The sequence below is a fragment of the Dipodomys spectabilis genome, unplaced genomic scaffold (genome assembly GCF_019054845.1).
Source record: "Dipodomys spectabilis isolate Male_0828 unplaced genomic scaffold, ASM1905484v1 ptg000003l, whole genome shotgun sequence".
In the NCBI taxonomy this organism is placed as follows: domain Eukaryota; kingdom Metazoa; phylum Chordata; class Mammalia; order Rodentia; family Heteromyidae; genus Dipodomys; species Dipodomys spectabilis.
The window spans coordinates 15,668,056-15,692,827 of record NW_024870680.1 but is presented as its reverse complement, the minus strand read 5'-3'; the positions used below and the strand labels follow the sequence as shown (position 1 = coordinate 15,692,827).

General features: G+C 38.0%; 1 protein-coding gene across 5 annotated transcripts in view; it reads right to left on the bottom strand.

Moving 5' to 3' along the window:
* Fchsd2 (FCH and double SH3 domains 2) overlaps positions 1-24,772 on the bottom strand; it is a 250,079-nt gene that overhangs the window by 43,315 nt on the left and 181,992 nt on the right. For 4 of the 5 annotated variants that reach the window (XM_042687508.1, XM_042687500.1, XM_042687490.1 and 1 more), the window contains exons 9-11: positions 15,026-15,148; positions 6,979-7,074; positions 3,588-3,704 (exon numbers count right to left, since the gene is read on the bottom strand). In XM_042687508.1, the coding sequence (XP_042543442.1) occupies positions 3,588-3,704; positions 6,979-7,074; positions 15,026-15,148 (336 nt within the window). Of the gene's footprint in view, positions 1-3,587; positions 3,705-6,386; positions 6,459-6,978; positions 7,075-15,025; positions 15,149-24,772 lie in introns of all 5 variants that reach the window. The other variant, XM_042687523.1, reaches the window with a different exon arrangement.

The following is a 24,772-nucleotide window of genomic DNA, read 5'->3' as shown; positions in this document are numbered from 1 at the left end:
AGAGTCTCATGGACTTTCCTGCTCAGGCTAGCTCTGAACCATAATCCTCAAATCTTAGCTTTCTGAGTAGCTAGAATTCCAGGCATGAGCCACCAGCACCAGAATTGTATGCTAATTTTATATTTTTGTGCTAACATTACTATATTCATTTATTGGCTTTTAATAATTTTTTGGTGGAATCTTTTAAAATTTATTTTTTGTACTAGTCCTGGGGCTTGAACTCAGGGCCTAGGCACTGTACCTGAGCTTTTTAAATTCAAGGCAGGCACTCTGTCACTTGAGCCACAACTCCAGTTCCCCATGTGTGGTGGTTAATTGGAGATAAGAGTCTCATGGACTTTCCTGTCTAGGCTAGCTTTGAACTGCAATCCTCAGATGACAGTCTTCTAAGTAGTTAGGATGACAAGTGAGACATTGGTACCTGGTGATTTTTAATTATTTCTTATTAAGTAGTTGTACAAAGTGGTTTCAATTCCACAAGTCAAATTACAAGTATAATGTATCTTGATCAATTTCACCCCTTCCATTATTTGGTGGAATCTTTAGGATTTTTCACATTCAAAATCATGCCATCTGTGAAAAGAGATAATTTTACTTCTTCCTTCCCAAAGTAGATGCCTTTTACCACCCTCCCTCTTTTGTAACTGTCTGGGTAGGATTTCTAGTACTAAGTTGAATAGATACCCTAACTTAGCTTAGTCCTGAGCTTAGAGAAAATGCTTTAAGTTTTTCATCACTGTCAATTTTTTCTATAACAAATTATGCAGTGGTTTGGTGCAATTTTCTTTTTGTTTTAAGTGCTGAGCTCTTTAGATTCTCGTTTACAGTTTTTATTAAATTTGGACAACATTTAGCAAAAACCAGGTTTTAGGGACTTTAGGGAGAAGTAAGTATATTTTACATGTGAGAGGGATGTGAATAATTATGGTTCAAAGAGATTCTTTTTCTTTTTTTTTGTAAATAACTACTACAATGTTTCCAATTTGACATGGTCTTCTAGAACTTTTCTCTCTCCCCATACTATGGACAAGCCTTTGTGACTGGCTCAATTAACAAAATGGGATACAAATATCATCATGGTATTTCTTTTTTTTTTGGGGGGGTCTAGTCGTGGGGCCTGAACTCTGGGCCTGGGCGCTGTCCCTCAGCAATTCAGCTCAAGGCTAGTGCTCTACCACTTGAGCCACAGCGCCACTTCCGGCTTTTTTCTTATGTGGTGCTGAGGAATCGAACCCAGGGCCTCAAGCATGCAAGGCAAGTGATCTACCACTGAGCCACCTTCCCAGCCCTCATCATGGTATTTCTAAGGCCAGGTGATAAGGATAACATAGATTCAACTTGTCTTCCCACTCTTACGACTCATAACTCTGGGGCTTCATGTAAGAAGTACATTCATTGTACTTCATAAAAGAAGAACAACCAATTGGAAGCTGCCCTGTTGGACAGACTATGTGAAGAGACTTCAGAGAGATAGAGATGGATGAGAATTTCAGCTGTTCAGTTCTCAGCTGTTCAACTATTCCCAGTACAAGCACCAGGTATTTTAGTGGGGAAGCCTGTCAGATGTCACCAGCACTGGCAACTATCTGACTACAACCATGTGAGACCTCAAGTTTGGACTGCCTGAAACTACTTAATACTGAGAATAGGGAGATGATATTTTAAAAAATGCTCTTAGCTGGGAGCCAGTAGCTCAAACCTCTAATCTTAGCTACTTAGGAGGCTGAAATCTTAGGACTGCAATTTGAATCCAGCCCAGGCCTCAAATCATAGTGTTCATGAGACTCTTATCTCGAATAAACACTACTCAGAAAAAGGTAGAAGTGGTGCTGTGACTCAAGTGGTAGAGTGCTAGCCTTGAGCACAAAGAGGCTTAAGGACGGTACCTAGGCCCTGAGTGTAAGTCCCAGGACCAGAGAGAGAAAAAAAAAGGCTCTCATTTGTGACATTAAGTTTGAGATAGTTTGCTATGCAGCATTCCATATGAGGAACAAAGAATCTGAGATGTTGACAAGACAGTGAAATTAAGTTGCCAAAATAGGCAAAAGAGCTAAGGGGCAGATAGTAGTAAGGCTCAATGTTGGAAATATTAATTTATGACTTAGTTGTAAGTAATATCATGGAAGTGATTGAAACTGCCTTTACTGAGAGTATAGAAGATGAAAAGAAGGTGGCCTAGTAACAAAAAACCTAAGGAATTAAAATATTTAATTGGGGGCAGAAATAGAGAAATCCATGAGAGACTCTAGGAGCATCCAGAGAGGATCGGTTAAGTCATGGATGACAGAGAAGAAAATGTTTTAAGATGAAGGAGTTGTTAACTGTCATGGAACCTTTGACTGGTTAAGAAAAATGAGAAACCAGAGAGTCTACTTTGGATCTTGCAACACAGGCTGCATGCTGATTTTGTCAATTTAGTCTTTTTGAAGGGAAGGTCTTCCTTGAAGAGAAGAAAAAGGAGGGGAAGACCTAAATGAATGGATCTAAAAAGCTCAGCAAACCCTCAGGCATTTAAAATCAAAGAAAATTCAGTGAGTGGTAAGGATAGAGAGATAATACAGAAAACTCTTTTAAAAAGTGATTGTGAAGGCAACTCCCCCACAACAAACAAACAAACAACAACAAACAGGAGACAGCTAGAAGCCAGTGGCTCATGTTTGTAATCCAAGCTACTCGGGAGACTGAGATATGAGAATTGTAGGTTTTTGTTTGTTTGTTTTGTTTTGTTTTTTTTTGTCAGTTGTAGGGCTTGAACTCTGGGTCTGGGTACTGTCCTTGAGCTCTTCCGCTCAAGGCAAGTACTCTACCAGTTGAGCCATAGCGCCCACTTCTGGTCTTATGATAGTTAGTTGGAGATAAAAGTCTCATGGACTTTTCTGCCTCTGCTGGCTTGAACTGTGATTCTCAGACTTCAGCCTCCTGAGTGTGAGACACTGGCACCTGGCATGAAGATTGCAGTTTGAAGCCATCCCAAGCAGGAAAATCCATGAGACTCTTATCTCTAACTATCAAAAAGCCAGATGTAGAGCTATAGTTCAAGTGGTAGAGCACTAACCTTGACCATAAAAGAGCTTATGGACAGCACCCAGGCCCTGACATACCCTTGCTCTCTCTCTTTCATACACACAGACACACACACAGACACAGACACACACACAGACACAGACACACACACAGACACACAGACACACACACACACGATAAAGATAGGAATAAAATTGGGGGAAAACTATACTTAAAATAACTGCTTTGTGCTTAGAGTTTAGTATTGAAAATTCACTTTAATGGAATCTATAGTTGTGTCTTTAAATCCAATGTACATATGCCCTTCTCTGCCCCAAAGGCTGTAATACATTATCAGTAGCTTTGCTAGGTAATTCTGTGGCAAACAGATAGAATACTATGTTGTTGCTAGAAGATTTATTAAAATTTTAAGATAAGCAGATAACTAAGAGCATAATGCTGACTATTGAGAAAGTACAGAAAAAAACCCACAGTATTTTCACATTAATAAAATTCAACTTCTAAAATTTGTTTGACATTTCATTTACACTGACTGTAGATAAGATGTCTTCTACTTCACTTACCCGCTGTTGATGAACAATGTTTTTGTGCTCACGTGCCACCCGTGTGGCCCATTTCCGAGCCTCCTTATTTAGACTGTGTTCCTCTGTAGTCCCAGTTTCTGATTCCAGTTGTCGACTCTACAACACAAGAGAGAAAAGAGAGAGAAGTATTGTTATCCTTAATGCAATTGTTACCCTTCTAGAGCTGGACCAGAAGACATTCCCTTAATCGACACTCAAAATGTCGGGCCCTGCTACACAGAGTCAGAAAAAGACCAGGAAAGTAGTACTGAACCATAAATTAACACAGGCTTTCTGTATTACATGGCTAAACATGAAAGCATCATCTCTAAAACTATGGACTTTTGGGTATAAAGGAACCTAGCTAAGCTAAGTAAGGAAGAAAAAGATTTTTATGCCAACCTACAATACTGAGCCACTGAACAGATAGACATGAAAACAATTCAATAATTTCAATGTAATTAAAGAATAAAAATAGTTGAACAGAATTGAGAGGAATAAGGCAATAAAGCAACAGCACATAATCCTTCTTTCTGCCCCAAGATACTGGATTTAATTTGGTTAAAGTCCATCACCAACTTGCTACCAAGTTATAAACTAACTTTGCCCTTTTTCTGTTTTTTGTTTTTATTTATTTTATTTTGTCGGTCCTGGGGCTTGAATTCAGGGCCTGGATACTGTCCTTGAGCTCTTTTGCTACTACTCTGAGCCACAGATCTACTTTTGGTTTCTTTTGGTTAATTGGAGATAAGAGTCTCACAAACTTTCCTGTCTGTTGGCTTTGAGCCATGATCCTGAGATCTCAACCTCCAGAGTAGCTGGGATTACAGGCATGAGCCATCAGCGCCTAGCTGTTATTATTATTATTATTATTATTTTGTTGTTGTCAGTCGTGGGGCCTGAACTCTGGGTCTGGGTGCTGTCCTTCAGCTCTTCAGCTCACGGCTAGCACTCTACCACTTGAGTCACAGTGCCACTTCTGGCTTTTTCTGCTTATGTGATGCTGAGGAATCGAACCTACAGTGTTTGGCAAGTACTCTACCAATGAGCCAACTTCCCAGACCCGTTAGTATTATTTTTAATGATTATCTTTAATCCCTATCATATTATTATTATTATTATTTTTGTTTTGGGTCCGGTCGTGGGGCCTGAACTCTGGGCCTGGACACTGTCCCTCAGCTCTTCAGCTCAAGGCTAGCACTCTACCACTTGAGCCATAGCACCACTTCCAGCTTTTTTTTCTTTTTGCTTATGTGGTGCTGAGGAATCCTCAGGCATGCAAGGCAAGCGCTCTACTACTGAGCCACCTTCCCAGCCCCCTATCATATTATTTTTTGACTATTCAGGGTAAACTTTAATTCATCTTCAAGACATAATCTATAAAAAGAAAATAAACTCAGTCAAAATAATGAACAAAAGATTAGAACAGACTTTTTTTTGAACTGGATATATTAATGGCCAATGAGCCCATAAAAGAAGCATTAGGTAAATTCAACCACAGTCATTAAGTGAATAAAAATTAAAACCACCATAAGGCTTTGTGTTGTGGCTCACATTTATAATCCTAATTCCTCAGGATCTGGAGACTGGGAGTGATCATAGTTAGAGATCAGTCCTGGCAAAAAGTTCCTGATACCTCATTTCAACCAACAAAAAGCTGGATATAGTTGGGCACTGGGGGCTCACACCTATAGTCCTAGCTAATCAGTAGGTTGAGAGTGGAGGATCAAAGCCATTCTGGGCAGACAAATCTGAGAGACTCTTATTTCCAATTAATGAGCAAAAAGCCAGAAATATTGGTATGGCCCAACGGGTAGAGTGCCAGCTTTGAGTTAAAAAGCTGAGAAAGAGGGTGAGGCCCTAAGCATAAACCCTACACCCGAGGCTGGGCGCCAGTGACTCACGCCTGTAATCCTAGCTACTCAGGAGGCTGAGATCTGAGGATCACGGTTCAAAGCCAGCCTGGGCAGAAAAGTCCGTGAGACTCTTATCTCCAATAAACCACCAGAAAACCAGATGTGGTGCTGTGACTCAAGCAGTAGAGTGCTTGCCTTGAGCCAAAGAGCTGAGGGATAGCACCCAAGCCCAGAGTTCAAGCCCCATGACCGACAAAAAAAAAAAAAAAAAAAAAAAAAAAAACCAAAAGAACAAAAACAAAAAACAAACCCTACACCTGATGTGAACACTTACACACACACACACACACACACACACACACACACACACACACACACACACACACAAACTCAGTGAAAAACAGGATTGGAAATGTGGCCCAAATGGAGAGCACCTGTCTAGCAAGTAGGAGTCCCAAAGGTCAAACCCTAGTTCACACACATGAAAAAAAAGAATTGAAGCAAACATTTCAAAATCATTATTAGGGAGTTTTATAAAAGCACAGATATTTATTGTTTTCCATTGTGAAAAAATGAATTGCCTCCCAGGTGACTAACATCCTTCTCCAAAGATAAAATAAATTGTAGAAAGAACATTATTATTGCAATCACATTAGCTATAGGTCATCATTTCCCCTTTAATAAAGGAAAGTGAGCTTGATAGTTCATCCTAGCACCTATGTTGGGAAAATGAAGGTGCTTCAGACAAGATGAAAAATGAACTCTTCACTAGACACAGAAAAGGAAAATTCTGCTCTCTAAGGTAAAAGCAATGTCATGGCCAATGTATTTAATGGCTCCTTTTACATATATATGACTTTCATACCAACCCCAGGTCCTGCCCTTTATTGACATGCAAACCCACACATCCATCCCTCCCACCCTGACCCATACCCCCATATACCTCAGCTATGGTCATTCTCAGAGCACTGACAGGGGACAGTTCAATATCCACCAGTTGGGCAGCTTTTAAACTCTGCCCAGTAAAGATTGCGCAAGGACAGAAAATAGCACAGAGTTAGAATTTTAAGGCAAATAAGGACAGTACAGGTAAGAACATTTAGCACAGTGTCTAGAAATGAAAGAAGTTAGGGCCATTACTGGGCTTTGGAAAAGTGGAGTAAGAGTCACTGTTATTTTGGAAGTAAGAACATTGTTTCTGTTACTTTTTGTAGAAGGGCAAAAATAATCTCAAATAAGGCCCAATTTTAAGTTTATCAAGTTTGAAAAACTTGTCCATACTCTATATGTTTGCATGTTCTACTTCATTCATCCTAGGCTAACTTAACTTCATGCAGGAGAAAGTTGTTAGTATAAAGACACTGGGCATATTAACCATGTTTCAGAAAGAAGAAATGTCATGGTGTCTCTGCACCAGTAGTTTTGTTATAAAATTAATGATGCACACTCTTCTGTTCCAGACGACTCTAAAATCGATAGTTACTAAAGCACAAACACAACTGCACAACAAGTAAAACAATCTGGAATCCCCTTACAGTATCACTTTCACAAGGCTGGAACTGGAAAGGCTGAGGTTTGTGAAATACAGCATTCTCTTGTAAAAACAGCTGAAGGTTATAGTCCCGTACCACCTAAAGAGAAAATAAGATATCTTAAGTCTTTAATGAGGTTAAAATATCTAGTAATTACATTTAAAAGTTTAAGATTTATTCAACTTTGTTTTTTTTTTGGTCAGTCATGTCTGGGCCGGGGTGCTGTCCCTCAGCTCTTCAGCTCAAGGCCAGTGCTCTACCACTTGAGCCACAGCACCACTTCAGGTTTTTTCTGTTTATGTGGTGCTGAGGAATTGAACCCAGGGCCTCATGCATGGGAGGCAAGCATTCTACCACTGAGCCACCTTCCCAGCCCCTGTTCAAAAAGAAACAATGTTACATATCCTATTTTTCATTTTTCATAAGAGTTTTTACTTACCTGTACTATTTTCTCAGGTATCTAAATTTGGTAAATATATATATACACATATATGATAAATACATATTTAATTTATATTTTATTATATATTTTATAAACATTTTGTGTGTGTGTGTGTGTGTGTGTGTGTATAATACTGGTGTTTGAATTCAAGGCCTTATACCACTTGAGTCACACTTCTAGCCCTTTTTGCTTTGTTTTTGGATGTGGGTCTTCCATTTTTACCCAAACCAGTTTGGGCTCCAATCCTCTTATTTATTCCTCCAGCATATTTATGATGAAGAGTGCAGGTTATCACGGCCAACTTTTTGGTTAAGATGAGCTGTGGTTAAAGAAACTTTCTTGTCTGGGTTGGCTTAAAAAAAGATCCTTTCATTCTCTGGCTTCTGAGTAGGTGGGATTACAGGCAGTCATAATATTTTCAGAGAGTGAAAAGACAGCTATCACATAAAAACCTACCTTCTTTGGCCCAGGAAGTCAGGGTGTTAAGAAAGAGGAAAATAGGAGGAGAGAGGGGGAGGTTATGAGATGGAAAGAAAGAGAAGTGTGTTACTTCTTATAGTTTCTCCTCCTATCCTTTAAGTTTTATGGGCCTCCTCAGTCTGTTTTATGAAGATTCCTGTCCACTAGGAAATTGTCAGATAATCCTATTCCTAATACAAAATCATATACATACATACACACACACACACACACACACACACACACATTTTTTTTTTTTTTTTTTTTTTTTTTTGTCGGTCGTGGGGCTTGACCTCTGGGCCTGGGTGCTGTCCCTCAGCTCTTTTTTTTTTTTTTTTGTAATTTATTTTTTGTCAGTTGTGGGGTCTGAACTCCAAGCCTGGGCACTTTCCCTGAACTCTTCAGCTCAAGGGTAGCGCTCTACCACTTGAGCCACAGCACCACTTTCAGCTTTTTCTGCTTATGTGGTGCTGAGGAATCGAACCCAGGGCCTCATGCATGCAAGGCAAGCACTCTACCACTGAGCCCCTTTCCCAGCACCAGTCCCTCAGCTCTTCAGCTCAAGGCTAGCATTCTACCACTTGAGCCACAGCGCCACTTCTGGTTTTGTAGTGGGTTATTGGAGATAAGAGTCTCACGAGTTTCTTCCTGGGACTGGTTTTGAACAGGGATCCTCAGATCTCAGCCTCCTGAGTAGCTAGGATTACAGGCATGAGCCACCAGGGCCCAGCTCAAAATCCTATTTTTAGAGCATTTCTTGACAACTTTTTGAAAGATTGTATTAAAAAATAGTGGGTTTTTTTTTTTTTGGTCAGTCCTCATGCTTAAACTCAAGGGCCTGGTCACTGTTCCTGAGCTTTCACTCAAGGCTGGGAATCTACCACTTTGAGCCACAGCACCACTTCCAGTTTTTTGGTGGATAATCGAATATGAGTTTCAGGGAATTTCCTGGCTGGGCTGGCTTTGAACAGCAATCCTCAGATCTCAGACTCCTGAATAGCTAGGATTACAGGCATGCACCACTGGTGCCGAGCTCAAAATACTATCTTAAAGTATACTACGAGGGGCTAGGAAGGTGGCTCAGTGGTAGAGCGCTTGCCTTGCATGCATAAAGCCCTGGGTTCGATTCCTCAGCACCACATAAGCAAAAAGAAAAAAGCCGGAAGTGGCGCTGTGGCTCAAGTGGTAGAGTGCTAGCCTTGACCTGAAGAACTGAGGGACAGCGCCCAGCCCCAGAGTTCAGGCCCCACGACGGCCCCCCCCCCCCCCGCCAAAAAAAAAAGAAGAATACCATGAAGACAAACTAAAAAGAAATACACACACACACAAAACACACCCCTATACAAATACATCATATACATAGATACCTATACATATGTGCATATGAATACATACACACATATAATATATATGCACACATATATACATATTTGTTGCTTTCTGTACAGATGAATATACATATGCATATACATATATATGTGTGTGTATGTATATTTGCATATACTACTACACATATAGCAGCAAAACAAACAGTATGATAAGATGGATCATTGCATTATATTCTTGGGAAGCAGTAGAAATCAATATTTGATTTACAGAAACCCAAATTGTGTTCTGTAGCTTTTTCTTTACTCATCATTTATTTGCAGTACATTACAATTCATGAAAAACTGTCAGAGGTAGAGATGCAACTTAATTCAACTTCATTTCTTTGTAAATAGTTAATCCATTTGAGTCAGAACTTTTGGTTAGAGATAATATTCTTTTCTCACTGAATTGTCAGGAAATCTTTGCTGACAATCAATTGCTCACAGAAGTCTGGGTTTATTTTCTGGCTCCCAATTTTGTTTTATTGGTCTGTATATCTAATGCCCATACCATACTCTATGTTACTTTTTTTTTCTTTTTTTTTGGTCGGTCATAGAGCTTGAACTCTGGGCCTCGGCGCTGTCCCTCAGCTCTTCAGCTCAAGGCTGACACTCTATCACAGCACCACTTCCAGCTTTTTCTGCTTATGTGGTGCTGAGGAATCGAACCCAGGGCCTCATGCAAGGCAAGCACTCTACCACTGAGCCACTTTCCTAGCCCTCTATGTACTTTTGAGTGTATTAGATGTAGATTTTCCACAAATGCTACCCTGTTTGGTTCCTTCCTTCGTTCCTTCCTTCGTTGGTCGTGGGGCTTGAACTCTGGGCCTGGGCACTGTCCCTGTGCTCTTCAGCTAAAGGTGAGTGCTCTATCACATGAGCCACAGTGCCACTTGCGGTTTTCTGAGTGGTTTACTGGAGATAAGAGTCTCACAGACTTTCCTGCCTGGGCTGGTTTCGAATTGCGATCCTCAGATCTTAGCCTCCTGAGTAGCTAGGATTATAGGCCTGTGCCACCAGTGCCCGGCCTATATTTCTATTATTAGTTTTCTTCTTCTTCTTCTTTTTTTTTTTGTTGGTTGTGGGGCCTGAACTCTGGGCCTGGGCGCTGTCCCTCAGCTCTTCAGCTCAAGGATAGCACCCTACCACTTGAGCCATAGCGCTACTTCTGGCTTTTTCTGCTTATGTGGAGCTGAAGAATTGAACCCAGGGCCTCATGCATGCAAGGCAAGCATTCTACCACTGAGCCACCTTCCCAGCCCTCTATTACTAGTTTTGTTGTTTTTTTGGGGGGTCCAGTCGTGAGGCCTGAACTCTGGGCCTGGGCGCTGTGCCTCAGCTCTTCAGCTCAAGGCTAGCACTCTACCACTTGAGCCACAGCGCCACTTCTGGCTTTTTTCTTTTTGCTTATGTGGTGCTGAGGAATCAAACCCAGGGCCTCATGCATGCAAGACAAGCACTCTACCACTGAGCCACTTTCCCAGTTCCTTACCATATGTTTTTCTGTTTCCATTGAAAGAATCATATGATTTTACTCTTCATTTTATTACTTTTTTGGTTTGTCTTTTAGGTATTAATAACAATAAAGACTTTAATTTGAAAGCACACACAGAATAGTATTTTATTTAATGAATTGTTTCAAAAGCTATATTATTATTTTTAAGGAGTTTCCTTATGCAGACAGAAATCAATAATGTATAAACACACTATAAAGATTGGTTTACTATTCTTTGGAATTACTATCCTAGTGAAAATATCTATGACAACATCTGCTTCAGTTACATATACAAAGTATTTCATAAAATATTAAGAAGAGCAAGTTTTATAAATAATTAAAACTTAATAACAGCTGCTAGGACCAGCTGTTACCATTTAGGGGATGAAAGATACAGAGAATATCTTAAATTTATAGTGTGTCATATCAGTGTAAATTATCTCATATCTTTGGGAATGTTACATTTTAGAAAGTGGGAGAATAGGTTTGTACCTCAAAAGACAAATTAGTAATGGTATAGAATGAAAAAACATAGAATTTCAAACCTCTCAATGGTTTATCAATCACTGAACTATTTTTTGGCAATTTAACAAGAGCAGCCAAATAACCTCTTGGTAACAGAAAAGCCCATGGCATAAAAATTGTTAGGTATGAGTTCTTTTCACTTGGAACAAAAAGAGCATATCCCCTAGTTATATCATTTGTATTAAATATTTATTCCTACCACTTTCAATATAAATGTAAGCATCTATCTCCATTATATCTCATCTCTGGGGAGTGAGATACTCGTGAGTGAATACAGAAAATGGAAGTTTATCTACTTACGTGTCCAAAGTAGTTCATAAATTCTTAATTCGTTTTCAATTAAAAGAAGCTAAGGAGCTAACATAATAGAGTAGGCACGACCCACAGAATGGAAAATACTGTGAATGAGTGTGTTACCTCTGGCAAGTCCTGAGTCTGTGTTTTATCCCATAAAATGAACATGATCATGCTAATCTCATAGGATTTGGATGTAAGTGGTGCTAAAAAACTCCCTGAAAATTAAATGCATTATGATATTAGCTATCTGTTATAATTATGTGCTTTAAAAATAAGGATGGTATATAAAATCTAACTTTTTCTTGGAAAAAGAAATTTTAAAGATTTTTTTTCCAGGGGATAATCAAATGTTGTACAATACAACAAAATATAGTTTCTATAAAAATGAAAATAAAAAAAGTCACCCTGCCTATATGCCTATTGAATATAAACTGAAAAACTCATTTTGTTGTTGTTGTTGAGAACTCACTTCTAAATAATTCATGGGCAAATGACGGGGAAATAGAGAAATAACAACAAAAGTTGTACATGTCAGAGACTGCAGTAAAAGCAGAAAAATAATTGAGAATCAAATGGATGTACCAGAAAACGAGAAACACTGAAAATAAACTACTTACATTGAAAAATATGCATGGAGAAATAAAAAGAACATTAAGAACACTGAAAGAAAAATTGTAGATGAAGGCAAAAATTAAATAAACAGGCCAGGTGTTGGTGGCTCATGCCTGTAATCCTAGCTACTTAGGAGGCTGAGATCTGAGGAATGCAGTTCAAAGCCAGCCTAGGCAGTAAAGTCTGTGAGACTCTTATCTCCAATAACCTACCACAAAACCAGAAGTGGCTTAAGAGATAGAGTGCTTGCCTTGAGTTAAAGAGCTCAGGGACAGAGCCCAAGCCCAGAATTCAAACCCCACGACTGAAAATAAAATAAAATTCAATAAACAGAACATTGAGAAGCAGAACAAAAGTTGGTTCCAGAAAAAGTAGGAAAATGGACTGGTATGATTTATCAAAATAAAACAAACACGGTATTAAAACTCTGCAAGCAAATAAGCTTATAAAATACCTGTGCCACGGGGCTGGGAATGTGGCTTAGTGGTAGAGTGCTTGCCTAGCATGCATGAAGCTCTGGGTTTGATACCTCAGTAACACATAAACAGAAAAAGCCAGGAGTATGCTGGGCTAGCCTTGAGCAAAAGAAGCTTAGGGACAGTGCCCAGGACCTGAGTCCAAGCCCCAGGACTGGCAAAAAAAAAAACCCCTAAAACCAAAAAAAAAAAAAACAAAAAAAACTTGTGTCATTAAATGTAATAACAATTGAAATAAACAACTGTCTAAGAAAATACAAGTTATTGAGTATATGAAAAAATGTACCCCAAGTCATGGGAAAAAAATAAATTGACCAATAAAAATAAAAATTTTGCTCAGGAGCCAGGCACTCAAGGCTCACACCTGTAATTCTAGCTACTCAGGAGGCTGAGATCTAAAGATCAAAATTCAAAGCTAGCCAGGTCACAAAAGGCCATGAAATTCATGTCTTCAATTAATCACCAGAAAACCAGAAGTGGAGCTGTGGCTCAAACTAGTAGAGTGCTAGCCTTGAACAAAAATACTCAGGGATAGCACACAAGGCCCTGAGTTCAAGCCCAATGACTGACTAAAAAACAAAAATCTGTTCAGGAATAAAAAAAAAATCAACTATAGAAGGAATGAAGTCAACATAATTTTGTAGAATTTTTGTCTAACATTTATGAAAATTTTCAAATATATATATTTATACACTATAATAAAAAGAATGGTCTAATAAACTCCTATTTACCAATTACCATTATTCTGTGGATAACACTTTTCTTTTCTTTCAGAAATCTTACTATCTATCCATTCCTCCTTTCTATACACTACTGTGTTCTGGTGGTAAAAATACGGGAAAATAAGATATATGAGAAAGACATTAAAATATAAGGCCAATAATGTTTTTATGTCTTTCAACTTAGCACTTTTAATGTTTTTCTCAAAACAGAATTAGAAGCTCAGGTACTACAGAGAGGTACCTTTACGATAAAGAATCTCAAGCCTGGAGCTTGTGGCTCATGTTTGTATCATAGCTACTCAGGAGGCTAAGATCTGAGGATCACACCTAGGGCAGGAACGTCCATGAGGCACTTATCTCGAATTCGCCACCATCAAAAGCCATAAGTGGGGCTAGCTTTGAGCAAAAGAAGCTCAGGACAGTGTCTAGGCCCTGAGTTCAAGCTCCAGGACTAGCACCAAAAATAGAAAAGAAAAAAGATAAAGAGTCTACATTCCTTTTCTTTCATGTCTTTGGACTGTCTTGTGATAATGAATACTCTAAAGAGTTTCTAAAGGTATTAGCATTTCCCTCTCTACTGTGCTGAAAAAGAGAATTGAACTAGACCTTTAAAGTAACAGTTACAAAATGCAGGAAGCATATAGTACATATTTATCAGAAAGAAAATAACATTTTTTTACAGGAATAATTTATTTCGATTATAGTTCCACTATGGCAAAATATTGTAATCTACCAGATCCTGAAGAAAATAAATTTTATTTTCTCATAGGGGTAGGTAACATCTGGGGCCATATAAGGCACCCAAAATTATTTGGTACATGACAAGACAGACATATACACTTAAGTACACTTCTTGTCAGTTGCCCACAGTTGTCTGCCTGTATTGATAATTTTATAAGTCCTTCAGATGATGTTATAAATGGCCTTTGGCAGAAAAAGTTTCCTCCACCCTTGGTGGCATGATATCAAAGCTGATAAACATTTTAAACAAAAGACCACTATGAATGAATGATAGGATATAGGAAAAATGCTTAATTTATAAAAAAAAAAGACATGATAGTATTTAGTTTCAAGACAGTTATCAGTTTCCCCTTTGTGTTCCTTTATTTTTCTTGGCATTGATATGTGACCTGTTATTTTGTCAAATGACTGAGTTGAGTGGATTCAAAATCAGAGTGGAAGACAAAACTCTTCAACCATTTTTCTCAAAGGCAATGTATATGGCAGTGAACTGATATTTCAGCTGGCCAGTTGCATTACCTCTCTTTTCGTTCAAGGTTATGGCACCAGTTTTACCAACTTCATTACAAAGAATGCTTAGCATTACAGGCACATACATGTAAGTCCAGCTACTCCAGGAGATGACAAAAGTCTGAAGGTCAGACACCAGCCTGGGAAAAGTTAGCAAGATCTCATCTTAAAAAAAAAATGCTCAAAATGATTGTAAAACACTTGCCTACCATATTCCAGGCTCTCGCCAAAAACAAACAACTCCCACACCAAAAAAATAAAAGCAAAAGCCTAACCCAAAGCAGATGCTGCTTACACAAAATTATCCTTTAAATTTTCTTCTAATATTGCTGATCTCTTCATTTTGAAATGTATGCAAAAATACATTAGATTCTAAAATGGATAATAGTACCTGTTGCACTTACCTTGCTTGAGTTTTCTAATAAAAATTGAAATGTGTTTTGCACAGCTTGGCATGTTTCCAGCTCAGTCCTACTGAAAACTATTAAATAATCTTTGAGGTGATCATATACATTTCCATCAAGAGCCTGGAAGAGAAAAGTAAACAAAAGTAAAAAAATGTTGACATATAATGCCTTTGTTTAATTTAAATTAAAATATACTAATATGAATGGACAAAAGATAGATTTTTTGTTTTTTGGTTTAAATTGGGCTGTTGGTTTTTTAAAAATTTTTCATTATTATCTTTAAGTAGTTATACAAAGAAGTTCCCATTCTACAAAACAGTATATGAATACAAGGTGTCTGACAACATTGTCACCCAAAATTATAATTAACAGATGATACTTGGGAAATTGTGAATCACTCTAATAAACAGTAATTGACACAGGTAAAACCTAATATTGCTAAGTGAAGGGGAAAATAGACAGAACCTGGAGACAAAAGCACTTGGGTTCTGATCTCTGATCATCTTCCTATTACCTTCTGTAGACAGAGCCTAGAATCAAGTTAGACACTCAATAAACATTAATCTCCAGTCTCCTCACCCATTATTGGTAGAATTATAAATCAGTATATATTGTTAAAGAATGGTCAGAAATAAAACACAATAGAAATATTAAGAAAAGCGGAAGTGGTGCTATGGCTCAAGTGGTAGAGCACTAGCCTTGAGTTGAAGAACTGAAGGATAGCGCCCAGGCCCAGAGTTCAAAACCCATGACCGACAGACAAAAAAAAAAAAAAAAAAAGAAAGAAATATTAAGAAAAGTGACTCAGAGATCTTGTTTTGGGGAAGAAACACAAGTACAGTATCCATAGAGAGTTTTAAGCATTCTTATTTATTTACACATTTATGGCAGCCCCCTCTAAAACAAAAAAAGAAAAATATTGAATATTTTAAGGAATGATAAAGGTATGATATTATTTATAGTCAGTAAGATGTATACAGGTATCAAATTACAAATTGCCCAAATCAAATATATAAAATATATCAAATAACCTTGTGTGTGTGTGTGTGTGAGTGTTGTGTGCATGCGTGCGCACACGTGGCCCTGTGCATGCCAGTCCTGGAGCTTGAACTCAGGACTTAAGCAGTGTCTCTCAGCTTTTTTGTTCTCGACTAGCACTCTTATAACTTGAGCCATAGCTCCACTTCTGGCTTTTCTTTGTGTAGTTAATTGGAGCTAAGAATCTGTCAGCCTTTTCTGCTAGGGCTGATTTTGAACCTTGATCCTCAGATCTCAGCTTCCTAAGTAGTTAAATTAAAGGCCCCACATTAGTCCCCCCACTTTAAATAATCTTAAAAAGCAGAACAGAATATGTGGATGCCGGCGGCTTGCATCTGTACAATTCTAGGTACTCAGGAGGCTGAGATCTGAGGATTGAGGTTTGAAGCCATCTGGGTGTGAAAGTCTGAGAGACGATGATCACCAATAAACTACTAAATAAGCAGGAAGCAGAGCAGTGGTTCAAGCTGATAAAATCCTAGCCTTGAGCACAAAAGCTCAGGGACAGCAGCCCAAGTACCAGCCCCAACCCCCACCCCCCAAAAAAGAATAGAATACATAAATAGTAGCAACAACAGTTGAAAACAGTATCTACAGTAATAATAACATTATAACTTGTCAGTCCACGGAGGTTTTCTTAAAAGCTGAGATAAGAATAAGGAATCAAACTGCATTGTTTTCAGGAAAATAACTTGAACTGGAGATTATCATGTTGAATAAGATAAACCAAGCTCACAAAAACAAATACTGCATTCTTGCTCGTTTGTAGAATCCAGACTTAAAATGATAATGATGTTGATGATATTGTGGTTGATGATAAAGGGATGAGAGTGTAAAGGGAGACTAGAGGATCAGTGAGAGGGAAGAGGAAGAAAGTAAAGGGTAAGTAAGGAGTGTGAAGGATCAAAGTACACACACACACACACACACACACACACACACACACACACACGGAATTAATGTAACACAATAAAACACAGCAAATACTGTTTGATAATGAGGGGACTGGGAATGTGGCTTATTGGTAGAGTGCTTGCCTAGTATGTATGAAGCCCTAAGTTAGGCTCCTCAGTACCACATAAACATATAAAGCTGGGAGTGGCACTGTGACTCAAGTGGTAGAGTACTAGCCTTGAGCAAAAGAAGCTTAGGAACAGTGCCCAGGCCCTGAGTTCAAGCCCCAGGAATGGCAAAAAAAAAAAAAAAGAGTGTAGTAAGGGAATATGACAGAGAAGGTGAACTTGATCAAAGTACACTGTACACAGTATATAATTATCACAATAAAATTCCCTGTACTACTAATGTATGCCAATTTTTAAAAAAATTACTGAAAAAAAACAGGCAAGGCAGGCATGGTACTGCATTCAAGGCCAAGGCAGAGGCAGAAAGCTCACATGTTCCAGGCCGGTCTGGACTACACAGGAAGACCTTACTAAAAACAACACTCTAACAAACAAACCAGTCAGGCACCAGTGGTTCAGGCATGTAATCCTGGCTACTCAGTAGGCTAAGACCTGGAGGATCAAAGTTTGAAGCCAACCTCCTGAGAAAAGTCTGCAAGATTTTATCTCTAATTATCTTGGAAAAAGCTGGACTGGAGGTGTGGCTCAAATGGTAGAGCACCAGGTGCCCAGGTGTGATCAAGCAACCCTGAGCTCAAGCTCTGGTACACACACACACATACACACACATATACCCCCCCCACACACACAGAGGAAAATCATTGAGGCAACATTCACCTAATATACAAGTGACAATTTAAATAATTTGAAGTGTATAATTCAGTGTCCTCTAATACTTTCATGTATGTACAACCATCACCACTATCTAATTTCAGAGCACTTGCATCATCCCCACTTAAAACAACTCCTGAGCTAAATGCAGTGTGGCTAATGCTTACAATCCCAGTTACTCAGGAGGTAGAAATTAGGAGGATTGTAGTTTGAGGTCAGTCTAGACAAAAAGTTAGTGAGACTTCTATTTCAATCAATAAAAGTTGGCCTTGCAGTCATGCTTGTCATTCCAGCTATTTGAGAAACATAAATTGGTGAGTAGCAGTCCAAACTGCCTATCTAGGGTTCAGGGAACAGCTCAAGTGGTAGAGTGTCTACTGAGCAAGAATAGGCCCCTGAGGGCCTCCACTATGGACAAACCAAACCAAACCCCTGTATTTATTAAGCAGTTACTCCTTATTCTTCTCTCCATTCCCCAACAAGCACTAACCTGCTTTCTGTCTCTATTCCAGATGCTTCATATAAGTGGAATCATGCAGTATGTGGTCTTGTGCCTGGCTACTGTTACTTAGCATAACATCTTCAAGGCTCATCAATATAATCACACTTCATTCCTTTTTATGTCTGAATAATATTCCATTGTATGAATATATTATGTTTTATCCATTCATCACTAAATGAGAAGTTCCTTTTCTACCTTTTGGCTATTATGAATAATGCTATGAACATTAGTATACAGGTTTTTATTTGACCACCTGTGTGGAAACTCAGCACACAATGAAAACATTCTTGTCACACACACATCTAAAACAGAGCCCAAAAGTCATGGGGAAAAGAACACTCAGGTCCTAATGATTGTTCCAGGAACTCTGCTAGGACAATTCAGTAAAACAGTTCATCTTATCTCTTAAGTTCCCATTTTTTCCTAGCAACTGACAAAACTGGCAACCAGCTAGATTTGTAGAGTGACAGCTGCTGCTCACCAATAAGAGCTCGCCAGCTCCAAGAATAGAAAGTCCAATGAATTTTCTTTCATAATGACTTGCTAGATTTATTTGTCCTAACAAAACCACCAATCCTTCCTTTGTTTTCTAGACATTCCAGTGGCCATTTCACTCTGTGTACATGTACCCTGATTATAATCTTAATTTTTTTATACTACTCCCAAATCTTTGTTTTGCTTTTAAAAATTTACCTCTACCTTTATGTTAGCTTTGACAACTAGGAATACACCTGTGAGTGAAATTACTAGGTCATATGGGAATTTTATGTTTAATTTAAGGATCAGTTTGCAATGAATGGAGGCTCCAACTTCTCCATATCTCTGCCAAACTTTACATTAAAAATTTTTTAATTATGAAAGCCATTTTAATTGACAGGTGATAATATCTTACTGTCATTTTTATTTGTTTCTGTCTCAGTCTCTCTCTCTCTTGGAGATACTGGGGTTTGGACTCAGGGTCTGATTTGCATTTATTTAATTACCAATGATGTTGAGCATCTTTTCATGTGCTTATTGGATATTTATAGATTTTTTTTGAGAAAAAGTCTATTTAACTCCTTGACTTGATTTTTTAAATTAGGTTGTCATTTTGCTGTTAAGTTGTAAGAGTTCTTTATATATTCTGGATATTAGTCTTACAAGAAAAAATAATTTCAAATATTTTCTCCTATTTTGTGGAATGCTTTACTTTCTTGATAGTTTTTTGATACAATGTTTAATTTAATGCTTGAATTCAGTTTTTATTTTTTTGCTCAAAGCTGGTTCTTTACCATTTAAACCAGACTTCCACTTCCTGCTTCTTGCTAATTAACTAGAGATCAGATTCTCTTTGATTTGTCAGCTGAACTAGCTTTGAACTGGAATCCACAGATCTCGGACTTTTTAGTAGTTAGGATTAGAGGTGTGAGCCACTAGAAACTTGCTGAAGGTTTAAATTTTTGATGCCGTTTATTTTATTGTGTGGGTGTTTATGTTATATATAAGAATTGTTTTACAATAAAATCCCTTTTAAATCTTACCCTATTGCATTAATCTTATAAAACTAGTTTTATGAGGGGGGTTGGAGGGAAAGGGAAAGTGGGAGAAAAATGAGGGAGAGGGTAACAAGTTCAACAAGAAATGTACTCACTACTTTACTTATGTAACTGTAACCCCTAAGTATATCACCTTGACAATAAAATTAATTTAAAAAACCTAGTTTTAAAACACTCTGTCCCTCAAATATTAAGTAGCAAAACTGAACCTTCTGTCGTATGTACACCACTAGATGGAACTATCAAGCACTTTAAATACAGAATGCAAATACCTATACTATAATTCCCATGTATGTAGTTATGGAAGTAACACATACAGTTGATGTTGAAACAGAATAAAAGTCCTACCTTAAGGCATGTTTTTATGAACTTTTTTTTTTTTTTTTTTTTTTGGGTCCGGTCATGGGGCCTGAACTCTGGGCCTGGGCGCTGTCCCTCAGCTCTTCAGCTCAAGACTAGCGCTCTACCACTTGAGCCACAGCGCCACTTCTGGCTTTTTTCTTTTTGCTTATGTGGTACTGAGGAATTGAACCCAGGGCCTCATGCGTGCAAGGCAAGCACTCTACCACTGAGCCACCTTCCCAGCCCCTTGTTTTTGTTTTTTCAAAGAAACACGTAACTTATAATACAAAGCCCCTGTACTGTGACTGAACTCAGAGCTCCACTTCTCACTTTTTGCTGAATAACTGGAAATAATAGTTTTATGAACTTTCCTGCCTGGGCTAGCTTCAAACCATGATCCTCAGATTTCAGTCTCCTGAGTAGAGGATTATAGGCATGAGCTACAAAGGTTTTTCACTTAGACTCTTCTTTTTCTTTATTTCTTTTTTTAAATAATAGGGTTTGGACTCAGAACCAAGTAGGTGCTCTACCCTAGTCTCCTTTGCTTTAAATTATTTTCAAAGGGCTGGGAAGGTGGCTCAGTGGTAGAGTGCTTGCCTTGCATGCATGAGGCCCTGGGTTTGATTCCTCAGCACCACATAAGCAGAAAAAGCCAAAAGTGGTGCTGTGGCTCAAGTAGTAGAGCGCTAGCCTTGAGCTGAAGAGCTGAGGGACAGCACCCGGGCCCAGAGTTCAGGCCCCACGACTGACAAAAAAATAAAAAAATAAATAAATTCAATAGAGTCTTGTGTTTATGTCCAGGCAGGTACTATATAACTTCTATATAACTTAGGTGGCAAGTGTGTGCCACCACACTCAGCTTTTATGGTAAAATGGAATCTCACTAATTTTTTTCCCATGTCTGCCTTGAACTGCTATCCTGATCTATATTACCTAAGGAATATATGGAATTATACCAATCAGCCAATGCATCTGGCCTAGTTTTTTTGTTTAGAAATGCTTTGTAGGTGGTCATAATGTTGAATTTTCAGAAAACCACTAAAATATTTTACTTATGTATAGCAAATAATAGTACATACATCATGAACTAAAAAAAAAAAAAAAAAGGAAGCATGCATTTTAGGGCAAGCCAAATATCCACAGTTTCTACACTCTCATTACTAAGCAAGGCCTGTACCTAGCTATATGGTATGAGAGTCAGGAAGCAGGACAATTTTTTTAAAAGGACTCAAGTCCTTTGTTTTATTTATTTATTTATTTGTAATACTGGAGATGAAACCCCAAGGACATTGCCTGACCTGAACAAGCTTCACCTCATCTTTTTGTGATATGGTTACTAAAGCCAACAAATTCCCTGTTTTTTTAGCTACTCTAAGTTGAGTTATTGTTACTTGTCACCAAAGGACTCCTCACTAAAGGGTAATGAGCGCTAACTGTAGTTTTATAAAGCCATATTCAAATTTTATCTTTTGGTTGCACTATAAGAAAAACATTGATTCATACAGAATATTAGATGTAAATAATCATAATTCAAAGTCATTTTTCTATATTCTGGTTCTCTTCAACTGAACAGATTGCAAACCTTACAATTTTTATTTCAAACTGGAATCAAATACAATCCAAGTACTGCATAAATGTTCTATAAATTCAAAGTAAAAACTCTTTAAAACTTATACTTGATAGATGATAAACAATCATACACAAAAATCTGACTAGGGCAGATATGGCAAACTTGCATCTGAGATTTGTCTAGCAATTTAAATGAGCAAGGCACAAGAATGTTCTCAAAGTACAAATTATTTGTTCAATTTCAAATGAGATGTTCACAAACTTCAGTTAAAGGAGGCCTAGGTGAAGAGCTGTAAAAATCTTAATCAGTGATGCATTAGAATTCACATACAAGCTCAGAAACACAAATAAGAATTAATCTGGAATGTGAGTTTTTGTTAATCTCTAACATGCAAAACCTCGGTAGGTAACTCATCCATTTTATATTTCAAAAAGCAGTCAAACTTTTGACCATTTAATACAAATATCTAAGAGAATCATTTTGTAGTATTTAAACTGAAAAACTATGGGAACTTTGGTCCAGAATATATTTTACTGGTCCAGCAATACTTGTGAAAACCTGAATTTGAAATGCCTCTAAGCATCCATGTTTTCCTCTAAATATAAATGCTCCTCACACATGACCTCCGCCCTCTTCGTTCATTCTATCTGCTTGATCTTTAAAATCAGTTGTTTGGGACCCAAACTCATAATGTAAATACTCAAAATATTTTTTAAAAGGGAAGAGTGGCAGCAGATATCCTCATGGTAAAATTTAGGAATGAAGAATTTGAGAATGTTATTTCCAGTAAATCTATTTTACAGAGAAGTATAAATTCCTAAGAATTTAAGTGGAAAAAATTATGATGAGTTGGGAATTAGGAGAAAAAAATATATTTTTCTAAGCATTTGATGCAATTTCCTCTCAAGTGAGAACATTAAACAGTAGCCTCCTTGTTTAGATTCAGGAAGGTCATAGATTCTGTAGTGACAGCATTATGCTGAAATCTCCTGAGCTTCCTTAATGAAACCTAGAAAAACAGATTTTTCAGAGAGCATTTCTAAAATAGTCTCTGGTAAAAGTCAAGGAAATAAATATCAAGATGATAAATGGGAGCCGTTTTGAAATTAAAAGATGGTATTTTACAGCCTTCCTTTGCTGATGTTGGAAGAAAACAACAATGGCCTGACTGCTGCTATCTTTCTCAAAAGCCTTTAAATTCTACCTGCAAAGAGAAAGATTAAAAAAAAAAAAAAATCAAAGCAAGTCTTAGGCTACATTTGTATTACTGTAAATACCCTAACGCACAGCTGAATTTGTTAACTGACATTAAAATCAGCAACAGGTCACCTAATTTCATACTTGGTTGTTTTATTTAAATGCTCTGAGAGCTTTCATTGTGTGAAAGAGGAAGCAAATGAAAGTTTCTGTCTGTGAATTACAAAGCCAAGAAAAGAAAGTTCACTTCTGTTTTTCTAAAGCCTGTGCTGTCCACTTGAGTATCTAATAGCATGCAGAGAAGTCATGCAGAGAGAGATTTGTGGTACTACTTATGGCCATCCGGTTGTATACTACATATTACTTAGACTGCAATCCCACTGCAGCAAAGGCCAGAAGAATGCTTTGAACCACACATGATTGCATTCAAATTCCTGCTCCACTGCTTATTAGCAAAGTCACTCTGGGAAAACACTGAACTTTCTTCAACTTTTAATTTCCAGATGCAATGGAGTCAAAACAGTATGTTACTTGTAAATGAGTTAGATAATTCTCCACAAGGAGTTTGTTGAACAGGTATACCGTATGTACCATTTAATTTATTTGTTGATGATTTTATATAATTTTAGGAGTTATGTGGGGATTACAATTAACACCTTAATTTACAACAATCTGGATTGGATTAATACAAATTTAATTGCAACAACATATAATGACTTTTTACTCTGTACTGCCCTATTCTCTCTCAGCTCTTTCCTATTATCATGCAAACATCTTGAACTCAGGGCCTGTGTGCTGTCTCTGAGCTCTTTTGCTAAAGGCTAGTGCTCTACCACTTTGAGCCACAACTCCCTCCACTCCTGCTTTCCTGGTGGTTAGAGATAAGAGACTCACCACTTTCTAGCTGAAGCTGACCTTGAACTACAATCCTCAGATCTCAGCCTCCAGAGTAGCTAGGATTACAAGTGTGAGCCCCAAGTGCTCAGAACAAACATATCTTTATACATTATAGGCTCACCAGAATGTTTTATTATTGTTGTTTTATGCATTGTATTTAAAACAGACATTGCACTATCCAATCTTTATTGAGCTGGATAATCTCAATATATTTCCCTTTAAGTTCACACACTTATCTGCTAGCTCAATTTCACTACTGAATCCATTTAGTGTATTTTTGTTTCAGATATTGTACTTCTCTTTTAGTTATGCCTGGGATTGAACCCAGGGCCTCACATATGCCAGGCTAGTTCCTTCACACTGAGATACAGCCCCTGGAAAGTTATTCTACTTTTTTTTCCCCCTTGGTTGGTTGTAGGGCTTGAACTCTGGGCCTGGGCGCTGTCCCTTAGCTCTTCAGCTCAAGGCTAGTGCTCTACCACTTGAGCCACAGTGCCACTTCTGGTTTTCTGAGTGGTTTATTGGAGGTAAGAGTCTTACAGACTTTCCTGCCAGGGCTGGCTTTGAACTTCAGTCCTCAGGTCTCAGCTTCCTGAGTAGCTAGGATTACAGGTGAGAGCTACCAGCACACTACTTTTTAAATATAGAATTTCTATTTGATTCACACACACACACACACACACACACACACACACACACATTCTTTCTTTGACTTTTTCTTTCTTTCCCTCTCTCCTTTCCTTCCTTCTCCCCTCCTTCCCTCCTTTCTTTCCTCCCTCCCTTCCTTCCTTCCCCTCCCTCCCTCCCTCTCTCCTCCCACCTCTCTCTCCTCTTTTCTTTCTTTCTTCCTTCCTTCCTTCCTTCCTTCCTTCCTTTCTTTCTTTCTTTCTTTCTTTCTTTCTTTCTTTCTTTCTTTCTTTCTTTCTTTCT